The sequence below is a fragment of the Neoarius graeffei genome, chromosome 10 (assembly GCF_027579695.1).
Source record: "Neoarius graeffei isolate fNeoGra1 chromosome 10, fNeoGra1.pri, whole genome shotgun sequence".
Classification (NCBI taxonomy): Eukaryota; Metazoa; Chordata; class Actinopteri; order Siluriformes; family Ariidae; genus Neoarius; species Neoarius graeffei.
Window position 1 is genome coordinate 16960121 of NC_083578.1, and position 19660 is coordinate 16979780.

Genomic DNA, 19660 nt, shown 5'->3' on the forward strand with positions numbered 1-19660 from the left:
TTATTGTTGTTGGTCTTAACAACTCTGCCCCCCCACGCTGACGTAAGCGGTTCTTTCCACTGGCCCAGCAGAGAGTTAGCCTGGGAAATCCCATGCTGCTTTGCACAATCGTTCCGATCTGAAAAGACAGCATGGAAACTATGGTCTAAAGGCTCGCCTGAGTTAGGGAGCCAATCAGAGAGTGGGGAGGGGTGGAAAGACGGTGACGCGTACTACTCGACAAACGGAAGCTTGTAGTTTATTTGGGACTGTTTACGGATCAGATTTAACATGGCGGCGAGCGATACGAACCAAACTTTCGATCAAGCTTTAGACACTGTTCTGAATAGTTTAGAGCGAAAGTTTGTTTTAAAAAAAAGAACAGCGTTTGGCGTTTCAGTCTTTCTTCGCCTCTTCGTCGCTCTAACTACGTCACCGGGTACAACTGCCATGATTGGCCATGGGCTACGTATACGCCAAATGATAGACATTCGCAACGTCCAATAAACGGCCGTTGACAATCGTAAACCACACCTCCCCTACGAGAAATTCAATAGGCAGATTCCAGACCATATTTCACTTGTGATATGGTCTGGTGTTAACCAGACTAGCAGAGAGTTGGTGCTAGCCTGGAACCGTTTTTTCTGGCCCCAAAGCCAGTTTTTTGTCAGTGGAAACAGAAAACCCGGTTCCAAACTAAGCACTGGCCCCGAACCAGCCCTGGAACTGCTTTGGTGGAAAAGGGGCATGCGTCTATATGTGTCAGCCCTGTGATGACCTGGCGACTTGTCCAGGGTGTACCCCGCCTTTCGCCCGTAGTCAGCTGGGATAGGCTCCTGCGACCCTGTAGAACAGGATAAAGCGGCTAGAGATAATGAAATGAGTATTTTACTTCAGTTATCTGTAAGGCTGAACAACTTGTGGCTTGATGTTATTTACTGTCTGTCAGTGTTTGTGGACATTTTCGCGCCACTGCCTTTTAAACATGACACAACAAGCTGACGACTTCCTGATTTATTTGAATGCACAGCATCAGGTTACCTCCCAACATCTCATTCCACCAAACCTACAGTATATTAACCAGGTTGTTCAGTATTTACACAGACTACTGCTATATAGTGCAGTAGGAAGAATTTGAATGATACCAGCCAGACTTCTCTTTCTTTCTCTCTCTTAAAAAGAGTTTTAACTCTATTTACACAGAATTTATTTTTTTAAACGTCGCCTAGGTCGACTTCCTGTTTCATTTGAACACAAACACAACACAGCGGCTGATGATAGGATAAAGTAGCTGCTGGTTTCCTGTCGCGACGCTCGCGATGAACTCTCACAGCCAATCCGGTCAGAGCGCGCTTCGAGGCGGCGACAGAGCACTACTCTAGCCCGAGGATTCAAAAAAGCTCCATGAGGCCTAAGCGAGTTTTGAGTGGCTGCGCAGAAAAAGCGCATACTCCAGGCAGGACTGAACAGCATGTCAAAAAAAAAAAAAAAAGTACACTATTATAAACTCGTGTACTATTTTGAGACACTACTAGGCTGGTAGTATGATATTATTTTTATTCGTAGACTAATAGTATATTGACTATAAAATTTTTTAAGCTAAGCTATACACTTAGTCTGTTAACTGCGCAAACCGAGCAGTTAATGTTGTGAACCTGAATTACAGCATAGTCAGGTGGGTTTTGTTTTCATTTGTTTTCTATCACACGATGCTCATTAACATCTTTGCGTTATAGAAGGTGCAATCATGCTTATTTTCAAGATGTCGACTTTTCGCTTTCAGTCACAGCAGTGAAAAGCTCCATGCTGTGTGTCCTTGTCTCATAATGATCTATTAACAACCATGAAGCAAGACATCAGCTGAGATTCTTGCATACTTACATTGTCAAATAACGAGCCTACATTTGCAGTGACCAGTAAAACATCCGTGAGCGTCTCCATCATGATCCAGCTCCAGGTAAACCAGTCCGGGATAGAACAGAAAAAGTCTTCTCAGGTAAAAATTTTCAGGTGCTTTTCAGAAAGGAAAAAGAAAAGCAGTTCAGAGTAAACTAGGCTGCTCGATCTTCTCTTCAGTCCAGTTCATATCGACAGACATGCCTCATGTTGTGTATGAATGGTGCTCCGGGTTAACTCAAGAACATTTTTCACTTTCTTTCTGTCTTTCTTTCTTCCTTCAAGTCTTCAGATCCACTTGACACAGCGACGGTTGGACTTCTCCTCCAGCGTTCATCTTGTCTTACTGTCATTACTGCAGCTTCTTCCAGCACTGCTGCATCACACCGAGCGCCTTTCTCACCACTCAAACATCTGTAAGACACGCCCACTACAGTGCTGTCTAGTGTTTAACCCCGCCCCTAAACGTAATGCATGCACAAAAAGTTTACAAGCCACGCCCATCGTGCGGCATGCAAAAGCTTTTAGTCCCTGCCTACGAACTACCAAGAGTCTTTAGCCACGCCCACTGAGTTCAATGCACTGTAAGTACTGGCCAGCTTGAGAACATCTACAAGAGTTTACATGCATTATTTATAAATAATGCAAGAATTAGGCTTGTTTTACAATCAGGGTACGTGTAAGATTTTATTCCTTTGTAAGGATAAATAATTGTAAGCATTTATTCTTGACCAAGAAGGCAGTAATTTATTTTGTGACAAAATTGTAAGGATTTATTCGTAATATTGTTCTGTTCTGTTCTATTTTACTATTTCAGCTAGAAGGCATTGAATTCTTCTGTCTCCTGTGTAACTTGACCAAGTTACTGTGTGACCAACACTACGTTCAGACTGCAACCTGAAACGACCCATATCCGATTTGTTGTGAAATCCGATTTTTTTTGTTAGGCCGTTCACATTACCAATTATATGAGACTTGTATGCGATCTCCAATATGAACGGAAAACGATCCAAAAGTGTCCCGCATGCGCAAATTGACACGTAATAAGCACATCTACGTAATACATAAACAAAAAAAAAAGCGCACTCTTCAAGTTTGCAAGTAAAGCATGGAGATGAGGCGAGACCTGGCGATGTGGTTTTTGTGGCGGCGGCGGAACTCGCACAATAATCTGATTAATGTGGGCAGCAGACTAATGAGACGGAAGGTGTCAAATTACTGGAACAATCTTATAATCTTGTAATACAGGATGATTTAACATCCAAGTCCCTACCAAATCCACCATTAGCTTGATCAATTCTATAAAAGTCTATTTAAATTCTGAAAACTGTACAAATGTTGTTGTTTTCCACCAAAGAGGCGGGATTAGCCAACGCAGAATAGTGACGTTTGTCTCTTGTTGATGACGTGTAGGTCGCATGAATGCGACCTGTCCGGTCAGACTGCAGTCGCATGTGAAAATAACGGATATGCATCGGAATTAGGACCACATATCCAAGCGGGGCGGCATGGTGGTGTAGTGGTTAGCGCTGTCGCCTCACAGTAAGAAGGTCCGGGTTCGAGCCCCGTGGCCGGCGAGGGCCTTTCTGTGCGGAGTTTGCATGTTCTCCCCGTGTCCGCGTGGGTTTCCTCCGGGTGCTCCGGTTTCCCCCACAGTCCAAAGACATGCAGGTTAGGCTAACTGGCGACTCTAAATTGACCGTAGGTGTGAATGGTTGTCTGTGTCTATGTGTCAGCCCTGTGATGACCTGGCGACTTGTCCAGGGTGTACCCCGCCTTTCGCCCGTAGTCAGCTGGGATAGGCTCCAGCTTGCCTGCAAGCCTGTAGAACAGGATAAAGCGGCTAGAGATAATGAGATGAGATGAGATATCCAAGCGGCCTGGGTCGCATGTGAAAAAATCGGATCTGTGTCATTCAGATTGTCAATAACAAATCGGATACAGGTCGCATATGGGCAAAAAAATCGGATATGGGTCGTTTCAGGGTGCAGTCTGAACGTAGTCTAAGCTAGACACATTGCTCGAGACGTAATATTGATATCTTTTGGAACATTCTATCAGAATATATTGCCCTGTGCTATCTCTGACCTAAGGTTGTGCGTAAATGTTGATATCTGTTAGAACATCTGCTAATATGAAATGTATACAGGATATATTTTCACTCACACACATACATATTGATGGAATTAAGATGTGTTTTGCTCAGTCCAAGGTTTACTGACCTACGTCATCATACCATCACACCATAGTCTGACATCCTACGACCCACACACACCCACAGCTGCATATCCAACGTGTATTTGGGATTAAAAGTTAGATTTAAAGCCATGATTCAAGTTACTTTTATAGCTACACGTGATTTAGGATTGTTAGATTTAACCAGTCTCTTCAGTGTTGAATTTGAAATTGAAATGATTGAATGTTAGATTTAATGTTAGATTTAAAGCTGCATTAAGTGATTCATGTTAGTTTTATAGTTTTATAGATTTATATTAGCCTTATTGCTGCACAAGGTGTTAAGACTTTATGATTTTAATATTTTAGAGCTTTTTAAGATCCTTTATTATTTTAGACTATTACATATACTATAACAGTGATTTTAAACTATTCCTGTGTAACCTGACCTTCGTCCAGTGGAGAGGACACTTCTTTGTTAGACTAAACATAGTCTTTGTTTAAAATTGTCATGATTGATCCAAGGTTTCACTCACATACACACGTATAAAACCCCTGTATACTCTCGTCTCAGGGGGGACTCGCGAATAAAGATTGCAAACTAAGGATTGTGGGGTTCCTTTCTTTTTTCTGCGACTCACCCCCAGACGTCTGGGTGACACGAGGGGACTGATCTTGAGATGGTGAGGGCCAGAAAAAAAAAAACCTAACAGTACGCAAGCTAAAAATCACATTTAACACTTATTATCTTCAATATCAAAAGGCTTGACTAAATAAACTCGGTTGTTTATTGTAGCCCTGTGATGGCTCTATTTACCATGCAAAAAAAAAAAATGTGGTGATAACGTTATTTTTGGTGAATGTATGGCAATATATGTCATATTTAGCAAAATTACTCGTGTCATTTAGAAAAAGTGCTTTTTTGACCACAGGTAGCTCCAAAAGGGATGCACTTAAATCATTCTTTATACCATAAAACAAATATTTGGTTCCATATCATTGGAAACATAGTTAAGTTTTAATGTTGAATGGCAGTAAGTTTTCAGACTATTTTGACCAAATTAGTATGTAATTGTGTCAAAAAATGTCCTCTCCGAGACAGCTAATTTTTCAATATAAAATAACATATCTAAAATGATTATTTTCATCCTAAAATGTGGTCAAGATATTGGGACATAAATATTAGAGACAACTAACACAAAGCTTACAGCCTTATATTTAAAAGCACTATGGAAGTAGTGGATTCTGAATTGTCAAAAAAAATGTCCTCTCCGAGAATCACTTCATTTGTTTCTCCCAGCCCTGCTTAAAGCTACACTTAATCTTCTTTATCTTATAGCAGATTACACAAAACTACCATACACATATGTCAAAAAATTACCTGAAATCTGTTCTTTAACCTGTCCTTCACTTAAAAACTGGTACAAGAACCAGTTTGAATTTTGGACCCCTGTGACACAAACTTTGGACCCTGATTGTAAAATAACCCATAGTGCATTACATTAATGGCAGACACACTTCTCCAGAGCAGCCTGGAGGTTAGGTGCTTTGCTCAAGGGCACATCAGCTATTCTTGCTGTTCCAGGGAATCGAACCAGTAACCTTTTGGGCTCAAAACTGCTTCTCTAACCATTAGGCCAGCCTTTCTCAACTGGGGTGCCGTCAAAAAATTATATCTTCTAACACTGAAATAAATCAAATGAATTAAAATTCCAAAAAACGATAGTTACACTAATGCAGATCATCGCCGCCTCATGCACCATCAAAATTTGTCTCATGGCCCCCTTTCCCATGTCACAACGTCACTGCCGGGGTCAGCATATGGTCAACGTGACTGCGTATATTTTATATGGGGGTGCCGTGAGAATTTGCATACTTCTGAAGGGTGCCGTGACTGAAAAAAGGTTGAGAAATGCTGCATTAGGCCATGGCTTCCTCCTTTACTGGCCTTTAGGGTGGCACGGTGGTGTAGTGGTTAGCACGGTCACCTCACAGCAAGAAGGTTCTGGGTTCGAACCCAGCAGCCGGCGAGGACCTTTCTGTGTGGAGTTTGCATGTTCTCCCCGTGTCTGTGTGGGTTTCCTGCAGGTGCTCTGGTTTCCCCCACAGTCCAAAGACATGCGGTTAGGTTAACGTGGAGCGGCCTTGGGCTGAGGTGTCCTTGAGCAAGGTACAGTACTTAACCCCTGGGTGCTCTAGTGTGGCTGCCCACTACTGCGTGTGTGTGTATTCACTGCTTCAGATGGGTTAAATGCAGAGGATGAATTTCACTGTGCTTGAAATGTGCATGTGACAAATAAAGGTTTCTTCTACTCGCTTGCTTGCTTCCTTCCTTCCTGATCGGAGGTCAAGAATTGTCAGGAACGTTCCCAAGAAACCTCCTACTTTTCTATATCAGAAAACGTTCTGACTGACTGTTACAAAGCACCGACACTGGAGGCTCCTTGCATAAATGTTAAAATAAAGACTCGTAACAGAAAATTGCATCATATTACCAGAGTTATAGTTACATGACTCCGATTTAAGACGCAGTTCATGGCACTTCAGCCATTCCTGCTGGTCCAAGGAATCAAATTAGTAACCTTTTGGTCCTAAATCAAAGTCCTTCCCACACCATGTGGCACCGATCTCCGTAGCTCTCAGCCTCTCGCCTATTCCATAGCTAGGGTTACAGTGGGGGGCTGGTCCTCTGGTAACCACAAGAGTTTGACTTCCCACTCGCATCTGTATTGCAGTGTGCCTTGCCAGAAGGTACCATTTTTATGATGGTCTCTGATATGACCCAACCATGAGTAGAACTCAGTCTCCCGATTGAGAGGCGGACACGCTAACTACTAGGCCAACTGGTGGTTTATTTTTTTGTCCTAAAGCTGCTTCTCTAACCATTAGGGCCATGGCTTCCCCCATGAAAACCAACCGTATTAACCAACTGTAAAATAGTAAGGAATACCAAACATCAGAATAAAAATACAGCCTAGGATATACAAAGCTATTGTTCATTTGGCCAGTGCTGTTTCCCTAAAACAAAAAAAAAAAACAAAAAAGGTGAGGGGGATAACCTGGATATTTAGGGAAAGGCCAATGGCTCACAAGATTTGGTAGCCATGTGCGAAACTCATATTTTCATTCGATCAGGCCGGATATCATCTTTCTAATTATCGTTTCACTTTCCCATATTACGGTCTTTTGCATTTCGTTGCAGAGTTTTTCTGTGACATTTTCTTCATCAAGCAGTTCTTTAATATCATCTTTCGGTTGTTTTGTTCCTCCTCCTAAACGCCCTATTATCACAGGGATTATTTTAACTTTAAATTGTTCTTGTCTTTCTTGTAATTCGAAACACAGCTGTTGGTATTTTCCTATCATTTCATTTTGTTTTTCGTTCTTGCTGGATTCGTTCAGACACACCATATCTACGATTTATGTCGCTTTCTTTTCTGTATCCTCTAGCGTCAAATCTGGTTGTCTTCAGAACATTATTATTATTATTATTATTATTATTATGCTTCATCTTAGGATCATGGAATTTCTGGAATATCATGGAATTTTAAAAAGTCAATTCCAGACATGGAATATCAGGGAATTTTCTTTCAGCATGTTTAAATTTTAGTTGCCATGTATCAAAATGTAATATTTTCCATGCACTCTTTTTCTTTATCACGTTATTTCACTCAGCGCCTTTACATGCACACTAATAGTCCACTATTATTCCGAACATGACAGTATTTGGAATTTGATTCGGGTAATGTAAACAGCGTATTCCTTTTGGATATTCCAAATCGTGCCTTATTCCTAATTTAGCATTTTCCGATTAAGACTTGTGGGATATGGCATGGTGGTGCAAGTGGTTAGCACTGTCACCTCACAGCAAGAGGGTTCTGGGTTTGCAGCCAACGGGGGCCTTTCTGTGTGGAGTTTGCATGTTCTCCCATGTCTGCGTGGGTTTCCTCCGGGTGCTCCAGTTTCCCCCAAAGACATGCAGTTAGGTTAACATGGGACAGCCTTGGGCTGAAGTACCCAAGAGCGGTGGCACGCACATATGCAGCGGCTTTACTCTCCTATGACGAACCAAATTTCATTGTGCAGGGATAATAAAAGCATTCTATTCTATTCAGGTGGTAGAAGTAGTAATATGGTTATCATTTGTTCTTTCTTCTGTATGTTTTATCCTTTACTTTTTAGATGTTGCCCTAGTTGGACAGGAAAGGGTGTACTCCGGATAGAGGTTGGTGGATGTGTAGACTAATTATTGATGTATGATGACTTCTCCACCCCAGACGAGGTTGTCTCAGGACATTTAAATAAACAATACAGGAATTTTTTACTCTTACACATTCATTCGTTCTCGAAGTGTATGATATATCTGTTAAATTCAAACATATTTATCATGTGATTTGAAATGTTTGGTATCATTTTTGAACTATTTTATATTTTTTCCAGTCTGTATTTTCGGTCCTATGATGAGTTATGGAAAGATACAGAAACATGTTTTTGTAATAGATGTATTTGATGGAGCTGTAATAATGGCAATTGCAATGTTATAGACTTTACACAGGTGTGTATTATGTTAATGTTATAGGCTTACTATTACAAGTTATTATTCACACTTACATTATAAACCTGTCACATTAAAGCCCCTTTGATTTGGTTTGATGATTTTGAGCCATAGTTATACATTTCTCTGCATGAATAACGTTTTGAACTGAATTTATCTCATCAGCTCTTCAGCAAAGCCTAGTGTGTAGATATGACCAGGCTGTGTATGTTGTCAGGCTGCGACAAAAGAGAAAATCAAATGCATATATTCATACGGTAATTTGCTTTGGCGGTTTTCCAGGAATATCTTGCGCTTGGCACAACAGGGGGTAAAATGCTGAATCATGGAAATGAACTCAGGCTAATGTTCTCACCCCTGAGCAACGTCGAGTTTATTGCAGCTCTGCTCAGTTTCATGTTCTCCACAATTCCCTTTTTTTAAATGGAAGCTGAAAATTCATACTCCCATTCATGCATTTGTTCATTTAAACATTCGCTTAAACATTTTTGTTTGTGCTACTTTCATTATATCTGTAGGACACGCCAGCCTGATATACAGAATATAATGTAAAATCTTCATGTAACATCTTTGTACTCGTAAAATTGCAGCAAGGATTGATCACATCATTCATTGGCTGTCAAAGATATATTAAAAGGTAGAGACGAGATTGAAATAATCATCTAACTAAATCCAGATGTTAAACAGACTCCATTTTTTACAATCCCGATAAAGACATACAATACTGTATAAGGCATAAATACACATATGTTATTTACCAGCTGGGAGGGCCGTATCGTGAAATACCGTAACCGAGGTCTTGAAAGTACTGAGCGAGGCCCTCTGGGCCGAGGTCAGTATTCAAGGCAGAGGTCACGGTATTTCACGATACGGACCGACCTTAAAGGAACAGTCCACCGTACTTCCATAATGAAATATGCTCTTATCTGAATTGAGACGAGCTGCTCCGTACTTCTCCGAGCTTTGCGCGACCTCCCAGTCAGTCAGACGCAGTCAGACGCGCTGTCACTCCTGTTAGCAATGTAGCTAGGCTCAGTATGGCCAATGGTATTTTTTGGGGCTGTAGTTAGATGCGACCAAACTCTTCCCCGTTTTTCCTGTTTACATAGGTTTATATGACCAGTGATATGAAACAAGTTCAGTTACACAAATTGAAACGTAGCAATTTTCTATGCTATGGAAAGTCCGCACTATAATGACAGGCGTACTAACACCTTCTGCGCGCTTCGGCAGTGCATTGATATCTGAGCTCCGTATCAATGCGCTGCCGAAGCGCGCAGAAGGTGTTAGTACGCCTGTCATTATAGTGTGGACTTTCCATAGCATAGAAAATCACTACGTTTCAATTTGTGTAACTGAACTTGTTGCATATAACTGGTCATATAAACCTATGTAAACAGGAAAAACACGGAAAAGTTTGGTCGCATCTAACTACAGCCCCCAAAAATACCATTGGCCATACTGAGCCTAGCTACATTGCTAACAGGAGTGACAGCGCGTCTGACTGCGTCTGACTGACTGGGAGGTCGCGCAAAGCTCGGAGAAGTACGGAGCAGCTCGTCTCAATTCAGATAAGAGCATATTTCATTATGGAAGTACGGTGGACTGTTCCTTTAAGCTGGTAAATAATATATTTATTTTTTTCTTTACCAAATTCTAACAGAAAACGAGAGCGCCTGAAAGGGAAAACCGAGCCGAGGCGCCATTTTGATTCCTCATTCACGGCTGTAATGCAAATGGCTTCCTCCTTGGTATACAAGTGCACTTCCATGGCAGGAAAAAAAAACCTACGCCTATGTAGTCCCGTATTTATACAAAATTGAGTCATTCAGGATTCAGTCATGTTTTTGCTCGGCGTTAGCAAGTTACAGGTTTTTAGCTTTCTCCTGAAATGTTTTCTTTTATTTCTTCTTCCTCAGGGTAGTAAAACTCGCTTTCGCTGTGAACACTGTCGTTATCGCTATCCATGCTGTAAAATTAATGCTATTCTCCTGAGAAATGCGAAAATAAATGTTGACAAAAATTGCTACCATGTTTGTTGTTGTTGTGAATGAGCGAGTCGCCAGAGGTCCGTAACTGGGGTCCATATCGTAGGATACGGACCCGCTCGCCAGCCAATCAGAGCGCAGGATTTGATGGAAACCGGACCGCGAAAAAAAATAAAAGCATTCATTTTATTTAGTAAAACGTCTCCACAGAGAAAACTTTATCACAATCAGACATGTTTTTTTTAATAATGTTTTATATGGAACAGCTGCCATTCAGGTCCCTGTGAATGAACCGTTTACGTTAATATAAACCTTGCAGATTGGTGATACCGTCCAAGCTGCAGTTATAGAAAAAAAAAAACAACTTCTGATTAGAATCAGAAATCAAGAATCGAACAGTGTTGTAATTTTGAGATTAAACATACAACAGACTCGAGTAAACGTTGCCATTTCTTTATTGACTCATTTTATCTACAGACATGACAGAAGCAATGTTTTTTTTAACAGAAGGACAAATGGGCGGGAGAGATTTAACAGCCGACCTGATGAGAGAAGGCTTTAACCTGGTAGCAGTCAAATCACTGGCAGCACTGATGCAAATAATCCAGTCGACCCAAAAAACACACTCAGCCACAATCAGCATATTGGACACTGGTTCAATTCCAATAGACAGCCAACATGTACATCCTATACTTCCTTTCTGGATTTGGTCTTCAACTTAATCTCCAAGGTTGAAAGAAAGCATGTGAGGTGTATTTGCAAGTGTTTCGTCTGTCGTCTGTTACGATTACGCATGTTTTCAATGGACACAAATATTCTTAAAATCAGCCTGCCTCAAAGAATCACTAGATCTCTCCACATGGTGCTTCACTGAGATCTTCCGTCTGCTGTCCTCTTCATAAAGCTGAACTCGACACCGGTTCATGTAATTGAGGCTTCGCTTAGCCGATATATACACTCACTGGCCACTTTATTAGGAATATCCACCTGTTGATTTATGCAATTATCGAATCAGCCAATCCCTTGACAGCAGCACGGTGCATAAAATCATGCAGATACAAATCAAGAGCTTCAGTTTATTAATGTTCACTTCAAACATCCATCCATTATCTGGAGCCGCTTATCCTGTGCAGGGTCTCAGGCAAACTGGAGCCTATCCCAGCTGACTATGGGTGAGAGGCGGGGTACACCCTGGACAAGCTGCCAGATCATCGCAGGGCTGACACACAGAGAGACAAACAACCATTCACACTCACATTCACACCTACGGCCAATTTAGAGCCACCAATTAGCCTAACCTGCACGTCTTTGGACTGTGGGGGAAACCGGAGCCTAGACAATCCAGATTAGCTAAACTTCAGCGGTGCTAGCTACTGAGCTGGACCACTGGGTGACTCTTGCATAGCTTCCTATTGGCCATATTGTGCAGTACCTGGGATGTAGAAGCCATTACATTTTGCAGTACATAATGCACTTTACAATGATGAGGAAACGTCATCACAGGGCTGACACAGAGACAAACAACCATTCACACTCACATTCACACCTATGGTAAATTTAGAGCCACCAGTTAGCCTAACCTGCATGTCTTTGGACTGTGGGGGAAACCGGAGCACCCGGAGGAAACCCACGCGGACACGGGGAGAACATGCAAACTCCACACAGAAAGGCCCTCGTCGGCCGTTGGGCTCAAACCCAGGACCTTCTTGCTGTGAGGCGACAGTGCTAACCACTACACCACCCTGCTTCAAACATCAGGACGGGAAAAATTGTGATCTCTGTGAGTGGCACGGGTGTTGGTTTGAGCCAGATGAGTATTTCAGAAAGCCAGATAAGTATTTCAGGTTTGAGTATTTCAGAAACTGCTGATCTCCTGGGGTTGTCAAGTCAAGTTTATTTGTATAGCGCTTTTAACAATAAACAAACATTGTCGGGCGGCACGGTGGTGTAGTGGTTAGCGCTGTCGCCTCACAGCAAGAAGGTCCGGGTTCGAGCCCCGTGGCCGGCGAGGGCCTTTCTGTGCGGAGTTTGCATGTTCTCCCCGTGTCCGCGTGGGTTTCCTCCGGGTGCTCCGATTTCCCCCACAGTCCAAAGACATGCAGGTTAGGTTAACTGGTGACTCTAAATTGACCATAGATGTGAGTGTGAATGGTTGTCTATGTGTCAGCCCTGTGATGACCTGGCGACTTGTCCAGGGTGTACCCCGCCTTTTGCCCGTAGTCAGCTGGGATAGGCTCCAGCTTGCCTGCGACCCTGTAGAACAGGATAAAGCGGCTAGAGATAATGAGATGAGATGAGAGACAAACATTGTCACAAAGCAGCTTTACAGAATTTGAACGATTTCAAATATGAGCTAATTTTATCCCCAATCTATCCCCAACGAGCATGCCTGTGGTGACGGTGGCAAGGAAAAACTCCCTCAGACGACACGAGGAAGAAACCTCGAGAGGAACCAGACTCAAAAGGGAACCCATCCCCATCCGGGCAACAACAGACAACATGACTATAACATTAACTGTCCTAACAAAGTCAGCTTCGTTGATGCTATAAACCCCCCCACCAATGGAAACCCGAGTGCAAAACCGTTCACGACAACCGCAGTCCCAAAGTCAGCAAGTCAACTGCAGTCCCCAGCCACAAAAACACCACTGCAAGAGTCCAGAGCGTCCTCCAGGCGCGACCCCCAACTGTCCACATGGGGCTGCCCTCCACAGGAGCAATGCAATTGTGTTTTCACATACAACAATCTCTAGAGTTTATACAGAACGGTGCAAAAAACAAAAAAAAACACTGAGTAAGCGAGTGAGTGACAGTTCTGTGGGTGGAAACAAACTCCTGGTTGATAAGAGAGGTCAGAGGAAAATGGCCAGATTGGTTCGAGCTTTTTTTGCCAGGAAGGATATAGCAACTCATAACAACCGTGGTGAGCAGAAAAGCATCTCAGCATGCAACAGCAGAAGAGCACACTGGGTTCAACTCCTGCCAGCCAAGAACAGGAATCTTAGAATCAAGAACAAGTTACTATTAAAGTGGCCGGTGAGTGTAAATATGTGCAGGCGTCTATATCATAGAAAACAATAACACTGGTTCAACAGGAATGTTGAACATTTGGCATGGTTTAGCTCTAAGCTAGATATAATGAGATGTAGAATAATATCTGGAGTCATTAGCTGAAGCGCCTACATGTGCGAGTTCATGGCATCTCCGAGGACGTGGTCAGGGCTTTCGGACTGGTTTTAAAGCTGCACTCGTACTCTATGTAATACACTGATTTGAGACAGGACGTGTGCTGTGCCTCCTTGAACTTGCTGCCGAGCTCATTTTTGATAGCGTACAATCCTACCCACTGCATCTGTACTGTACGTGTACAGTAATTACCACAGAGAAATGTTTGATGTTTCGGAAAACTTAACTATCAGCTTGATCCAGCTGAAATAGTATGAAAAAGATGTAAGAGAAAGTTGTACCTCAGCTGGTTTTATGTCCCATTTTAAACAGTGGAGCACGACAGTAATAAGTAAATCCAGGTACTTATGCTGGATTTGAGGCAAAGTTCCAACCTGTAATTCCCACCTACAACCAGTAATATCTACAGAAAACTCATCAACTTGAGGTAGACTTCTCAACTCCAGTTCAACATGGCCGCTCACTGTGTGTATAAAAGATTTTAGATTAGTTTATACAGTGGTGCTTAAAAGTTTGTGAACCCTTTAGAATTTTCTATATTTCTGCATAAATATGACCTAAAACATCAGATTTTCACACAAGTCCTAAAAGTAGATTAAGAGAACCCAGTTAAACAAATGAGACAAAAATATTATACTTGGTAATTTATTTATTGAGCAAAATGATCCAATATTACATATCTGTGAGTGGCAAAAGTATGTGAACCTCTAGGATTAGCAGTTAATTTGAAGGTGAAATTAGTCAGGTGTTTTCAATCAATGGGATGACAATCAGGTGTGAGTGGGCACCCTGTTTTATTTAAGGAACAGGGATCTATCAAAGTCTGATCTTCACAACACATGTTTGTGGAAGTGTATCATGGCACGAACAAAGGAGATTTCTGAGGACCTCAGAAAAAGCGTTGTTGATGCTCATCAGCCTGGAAAAGGTCACAAAACCATCTCTAAAGAGTTTGGACTCCACCAATCCACAGTCAGACAGATTGTGTACAAATGGAGGAAATTCAAGACCATTGTTACCCTCCCCAGGAGTGGTCGACCAACAAAGATCACTCCAAGAGCAAGGCATGTAATAGTCGGCGAGGTCGCAAAGGACCCCAGGGTAACTTGTAAGCAACTGAAGGCCTCTCTCACATTGGCTAATGTTAATGTTCATGAGTCCACCATCAGGAGAACACTGAACAACAATGGTGTGCATGGCAGGGTTACAAGGAGAAAGCCACTGCTCTCCAAAAAGAACATTGCTGCTCATCTGCAGTTTGCTAAAGATCACGTGGACAAGCCAGAAGGCTATTGGAAAAATGTTTTGTGGATGGATAAGACCAAAATAGAACTTTTTGGTTTAAATGAGAAGCATTATGTTTGGAGAAAGGAAAACACTGCATTCCAGCAAAAGAACCTTATCCCATCTGTGAAACATGGTGGTGGTAGTATCATGGTTTGGGCTTGTTTTGCTGCATCTGGGCTAGGACTGCTTGACATCATTGATGGAACAATGAATTCTGAATTATACCAGCAAATTCTAAAGGAAAATGTCAGGACATCTGTCCATGAACTGAATCTCAAGAGAAGGTGGGTCATGTAGCAAGACAGCGACCCACAGCACACAAGTCGTTCTACCAAAGAATGGTTAAAGAAGAATAAAGTCAATGTTTTAGAATGGCCAAGTCAATGTCCTGACCTTAATCCATTCAAAATGTTGTGGAAGGACCTGAAGCGAGCAGTTCATGTGAGGAAACCCACCAACATCCCTGAGTTGAAGCTGTTCTGTATGGAGGAATGGGCTAAAATTCCTCCAAGCCGGTGTGCAGGACTGATCAACAGTTACCAGAAACATTTAGTTGCAGTTATTGCTGCATAAGGGGGTCACACCAGATACAGAAAGCAAAGGTTCACATACTTTTGCCACTCACAGATATGTAATATTGGATCATTTTCCTCAATAAATAAATGACCAACTATAATATTTTTGTCTCATTTGTTTAACTGGGTTCTCTTTATCTACTTTTAGGACTTGTGTGAAAATCTGATGATGTTTTAGGTCATATTTATGCAGAAATATAGAGAATTCTAAAGGGTTCACAAACTTTCAAGCACCACTGTAGCTATATTGGCTTTAGATCAGTTAATACTGTATACGGACACATTACTTGGTCAAATCTATAATCACTGACCAAACTAACCACTGTTTTGAGAAGATAATCATCAACATTAGAGTTATCTCTAACAATACCCGGCTAGCTTGTTGCTACTAGCCGCGACTCACTAATGCTACTTGCTACCTGCTGTTGTTGCTGTGCTACAATTTCTATCCAAAATTATTTAACTGTAACTGTAAACGTGCAACTAAAGTAGCTTTTTGCGAGCTTTACATGCTCTGACAGCGCAAATAAAAGACTCATGGAGATGTCCATGTTTTGATTTTTCGACACGGGAAACGACATTATTACAGTTTGCAAATTACCACTTCCAAGGCACCACGAATTACGTGAAAGCATTATACATTCTCAAAGTATTTCTAGTGCCATCAGGCAGTAATTAAGGCACTTTTCGTTTCGGTTTGACCGACACAAGGCTAGTGTGAGCTACACATTCCTTTTCCTGAAAAAGCAGAGAGTTAAAGTCATATTCAGATGCGTGTTGAGGACACATAGTGAGACGTTAATGTAGATATTTAAAACTCAGACATAACTACAGACTCGAGTGCTACTCAGACAGTTAGGGAGTCAGGACACAATATTAAAAGAAAGAAAGAAAATGCGCAAAAAATAGCATGTGCTGGATCAAGTGCTATTTTATAAACTGAATAATGTTGTTTGAAAAGTTGCCGTGATTAGCGCGATCGTTTTTATTTTCTGTCTTAAAATGGTCTCATTTTTATGTTTCATTGGACAGCAAAGCAAAAACAAAAAACGGAGCAAAAATGCAATTTCCTTCTTCAGTCCATATTTTCTATCCCGGATTTTAATTTTTTTTCGCCTTAAAGAGAAGCACTCGTGTTTAGATGTGATGGAAAATCCCCTTCGCAGACACTCTGAATGCGAATAACTTTCTCTGAGTAAACACTGATGTAACAAATCTGAATATGGCAGGGATGAGAGTGCATGTTGAGAAAAAAATCTGAAAAGTAGCAGGGGGTCTGGGGGCCGCAGGACCCCAGTGGGGTCCAGGGGCAACACCCTGTTGGGGGACCAGGGGGTGAAATCCCCGGAAGCTGATGGATTTTAGCAATTTAAACACCCAAAAACCATTAATTTTAGCAATGAAATATATGTATTTCTCTAGAAGTTAATATCCCAATTCAACATGCCATCAACTGAAACTTTTGTATCATGACAAGTGTTCTTTCTTAAATATCATATCCCACCTTGTTTGAATTTTTCAGCATGTTCAGTGCAACCTTTTAGGTTTTGTAACAATATACCCATAAATGAAATGTTTCAAACAAAAAGTTTTGACTTATACCTGCTGGTGAGATACCCTGTCTGATATCAGCACGACCGGCTTCACGGACGAAGTCGTTGAAGCTGAGCCTGTGGTGGTGATCGCAGCAGTACCCATCGCCAGCGGGTTGCTTGTGCCAGGCTCCGGGGGTGTAGTTGAACTTGAAGTATGCTTAAAAGCACTTGATATAGAGTAATTGCTCTTTAGCAAAAAAGTTTTCTTATGGTGTTTCACTTATCCGGCATGACTCTGTAGAGCCTTTAATCCTCTTGATCTGTAAAATATTACATCGTCGCACACCGTACAAAGAGCTTTACCGGGAACATCGAGTTTTTCACGAATTCACCGATGGTTACCGACACCGATCTATGCTTGCTATCTACCGGGGCTAGTGTAACTTTATTATCCAACCAGTCCCATCTGAACTTATTCTTCACACTCGCATCTATTTCACGCACCTTAGCCTCATCTCGCTTGTCAATTGTATTCGGCATTTTGATGTTTAAACATATTACGAACACAATAACTATCGAAATGTACAACACAAGCAAATTTGTTGGCTTCTGATAAAGATTTTACTTTACGTACATGGAAATTTACAGCCGATATGTAGATGTGGAGTGATTCTTGTCCACTGTAAGTCCTCTTAAGCTACAGATGCAATAGATAGAGATTAGGTTGAAAAATGTTGAGTTTTCATTACAAAATGATGGAGATCAAACATACTGTATGCAGTGCAACTAATAGCCTTGATGTTTAAATTCAGCTCGGCTATTATTATTATGGAATTATATTTTTGACTTTGACATAAGCATGTGCATTTTTTCACTCAGATGTTTTAGGAAACGTCAGGTCAAATACAGCAATGTGCAAAAGTCTTGGCACCCTTTGTTTGTTTGTTTGTTTGTTTCATACAAACTTTGTTATAGATTTCAATTTTATAACTTCTACATTATCGAGTCCAAACATTACAAAAACATTTTTGAGTTCCAATTGTTCGTGTTTTTCCAGCACAAAATTAAATGTTGCAGAAAAAAAAAAAGTTTGTATCTGAGCAGCATATTACACTACAAGAGGGCACTTTTCAGATTAAAAAAAGAAAACATAATGAAGGCTGCTGGGTTTTAGTGCAAAATGAAGAAGCGAGTCTGACAGTCAAAGTGTCTAGAAGAACTGTGGCTGGTTCTGTAAGACGCTCAGTAAAACCTACAGATCATTTCCGCATAAAACTGCACTCATTGGACCTGAGACTACTATTTTTTTTTTTAAACAAAGGGTCGTCTCAGTATTGTAGTCAAGTCAATAAACCTCGAGTCCGAATCCAGTTTCGAGTCCCCAGTTTTCAAGTCCAAGTCACTAAAGAAAATTTCAAGTCGAGTCGGAGAACAAGACTCCAGTTGCAACATTTGACGGTAGCTGTTGCTGCCTTTATGTGAAAGCATCTCTGCTACTGTGTTGGACTAACGTTACTGCTCGACTGCCCCATTTTAGTTAATAGGCTACAGATAAAAAGCTTGTTCATTGCTCAGCAAGCCCCGCCCACTATCAACAGGGCAAATAACATGAGAGAGGGTTAACACTAGCTAGTTCATCGCTCAGCAAGCAAGCCCCGCTATCAACAGAGCAAAGAACATAGCGTGTCACTTCCTTCTCTGGGTGGAGTCTCGCCAAATGACGAGTGAAGTTCGAGGTTGTCCCCGTCGTCTCCTCGATAGTTCTTCTACATATGGAACACACACCAGTGCATTTTTTTTCCCACTGCACGAGAAGTCTGTATAAGCAAAGCGAACAATCCTAGGGGCTTCTCTCCAGGCATTTTAGCACCATTAACGTTAGTTTGTTCCTGAACATGATGTATGAACAGGTGAATGTGCATTCTCTTGCATGAAATTAGTATATAAATTAATGTAGATACAAATATCTTATGGCAGATTATTATGGCATGTTACAAAAACTAAAGAAAAAATCCAAGTCCTCGTCTCTAATTTATGAGTCCGAATTAGAGCCCTGGACTCCCACGGGACCCGACGCAAAGCAGTGCGGCGCGGGGCAAATTTTGAAACCTCATTGCGGGCGTGGGCGGGAGGGGGAGTGCACAATGCGGGAGCGGGCGGGAGAGGTGATAAGCTGCAGTACCGCTAACTAAAAACGTGTTTAAAATAAAATTTATAAATTATTAATTTATGTCTATCATATATAATTTGTGCTGGATATTTTATTTGGCATTGATAAAAACATTTTAAGATGCCTACATTTGCGGATGTGGTCTAATCTCGCGTACGTTTCCAATTCCTTTCCGCTCTTCCGTGTTTGAGATCTCCAATCATGGCAGAAGATCAGAGCTCCTCTAGTGAAGCTCACAGTGCTTCAGAAGTAAGTGCTGCTTTAAAAAGACGTACATTGCTTGAAACGCACCCCTGAACATAAGCTGTAGATAT

General features: G+C 41.6%; 1 protein-coding gene across 2 annotated transcripts in view; it reads right to left on the reverse strand.

Moving 5' to 3' along the window:
* The window catches only part of inpp5l (inositol polyphosphate-5-phosphatase L), an 84223-nt gene extending 81938 nt beyond the window's left edge, over positions 1-2285 (reverse strand). For both annotated transcript variants that reach the window (XM_060931373.1, XM_060931372.1), the window contains exon 1: positions 1861-2285. In XM_060931373.1, coding sequence (XP_060787356.1) covers positions 1861-1923 — 63 coding nt within the window. In that variant the 5' untranslated portion in view covers positions 1924-2285. The remainder of the gene's footprint in view (positions 1-1860) is intronic.
* Positions 2286-19660: the final 17375 nt, after the last annotated feature.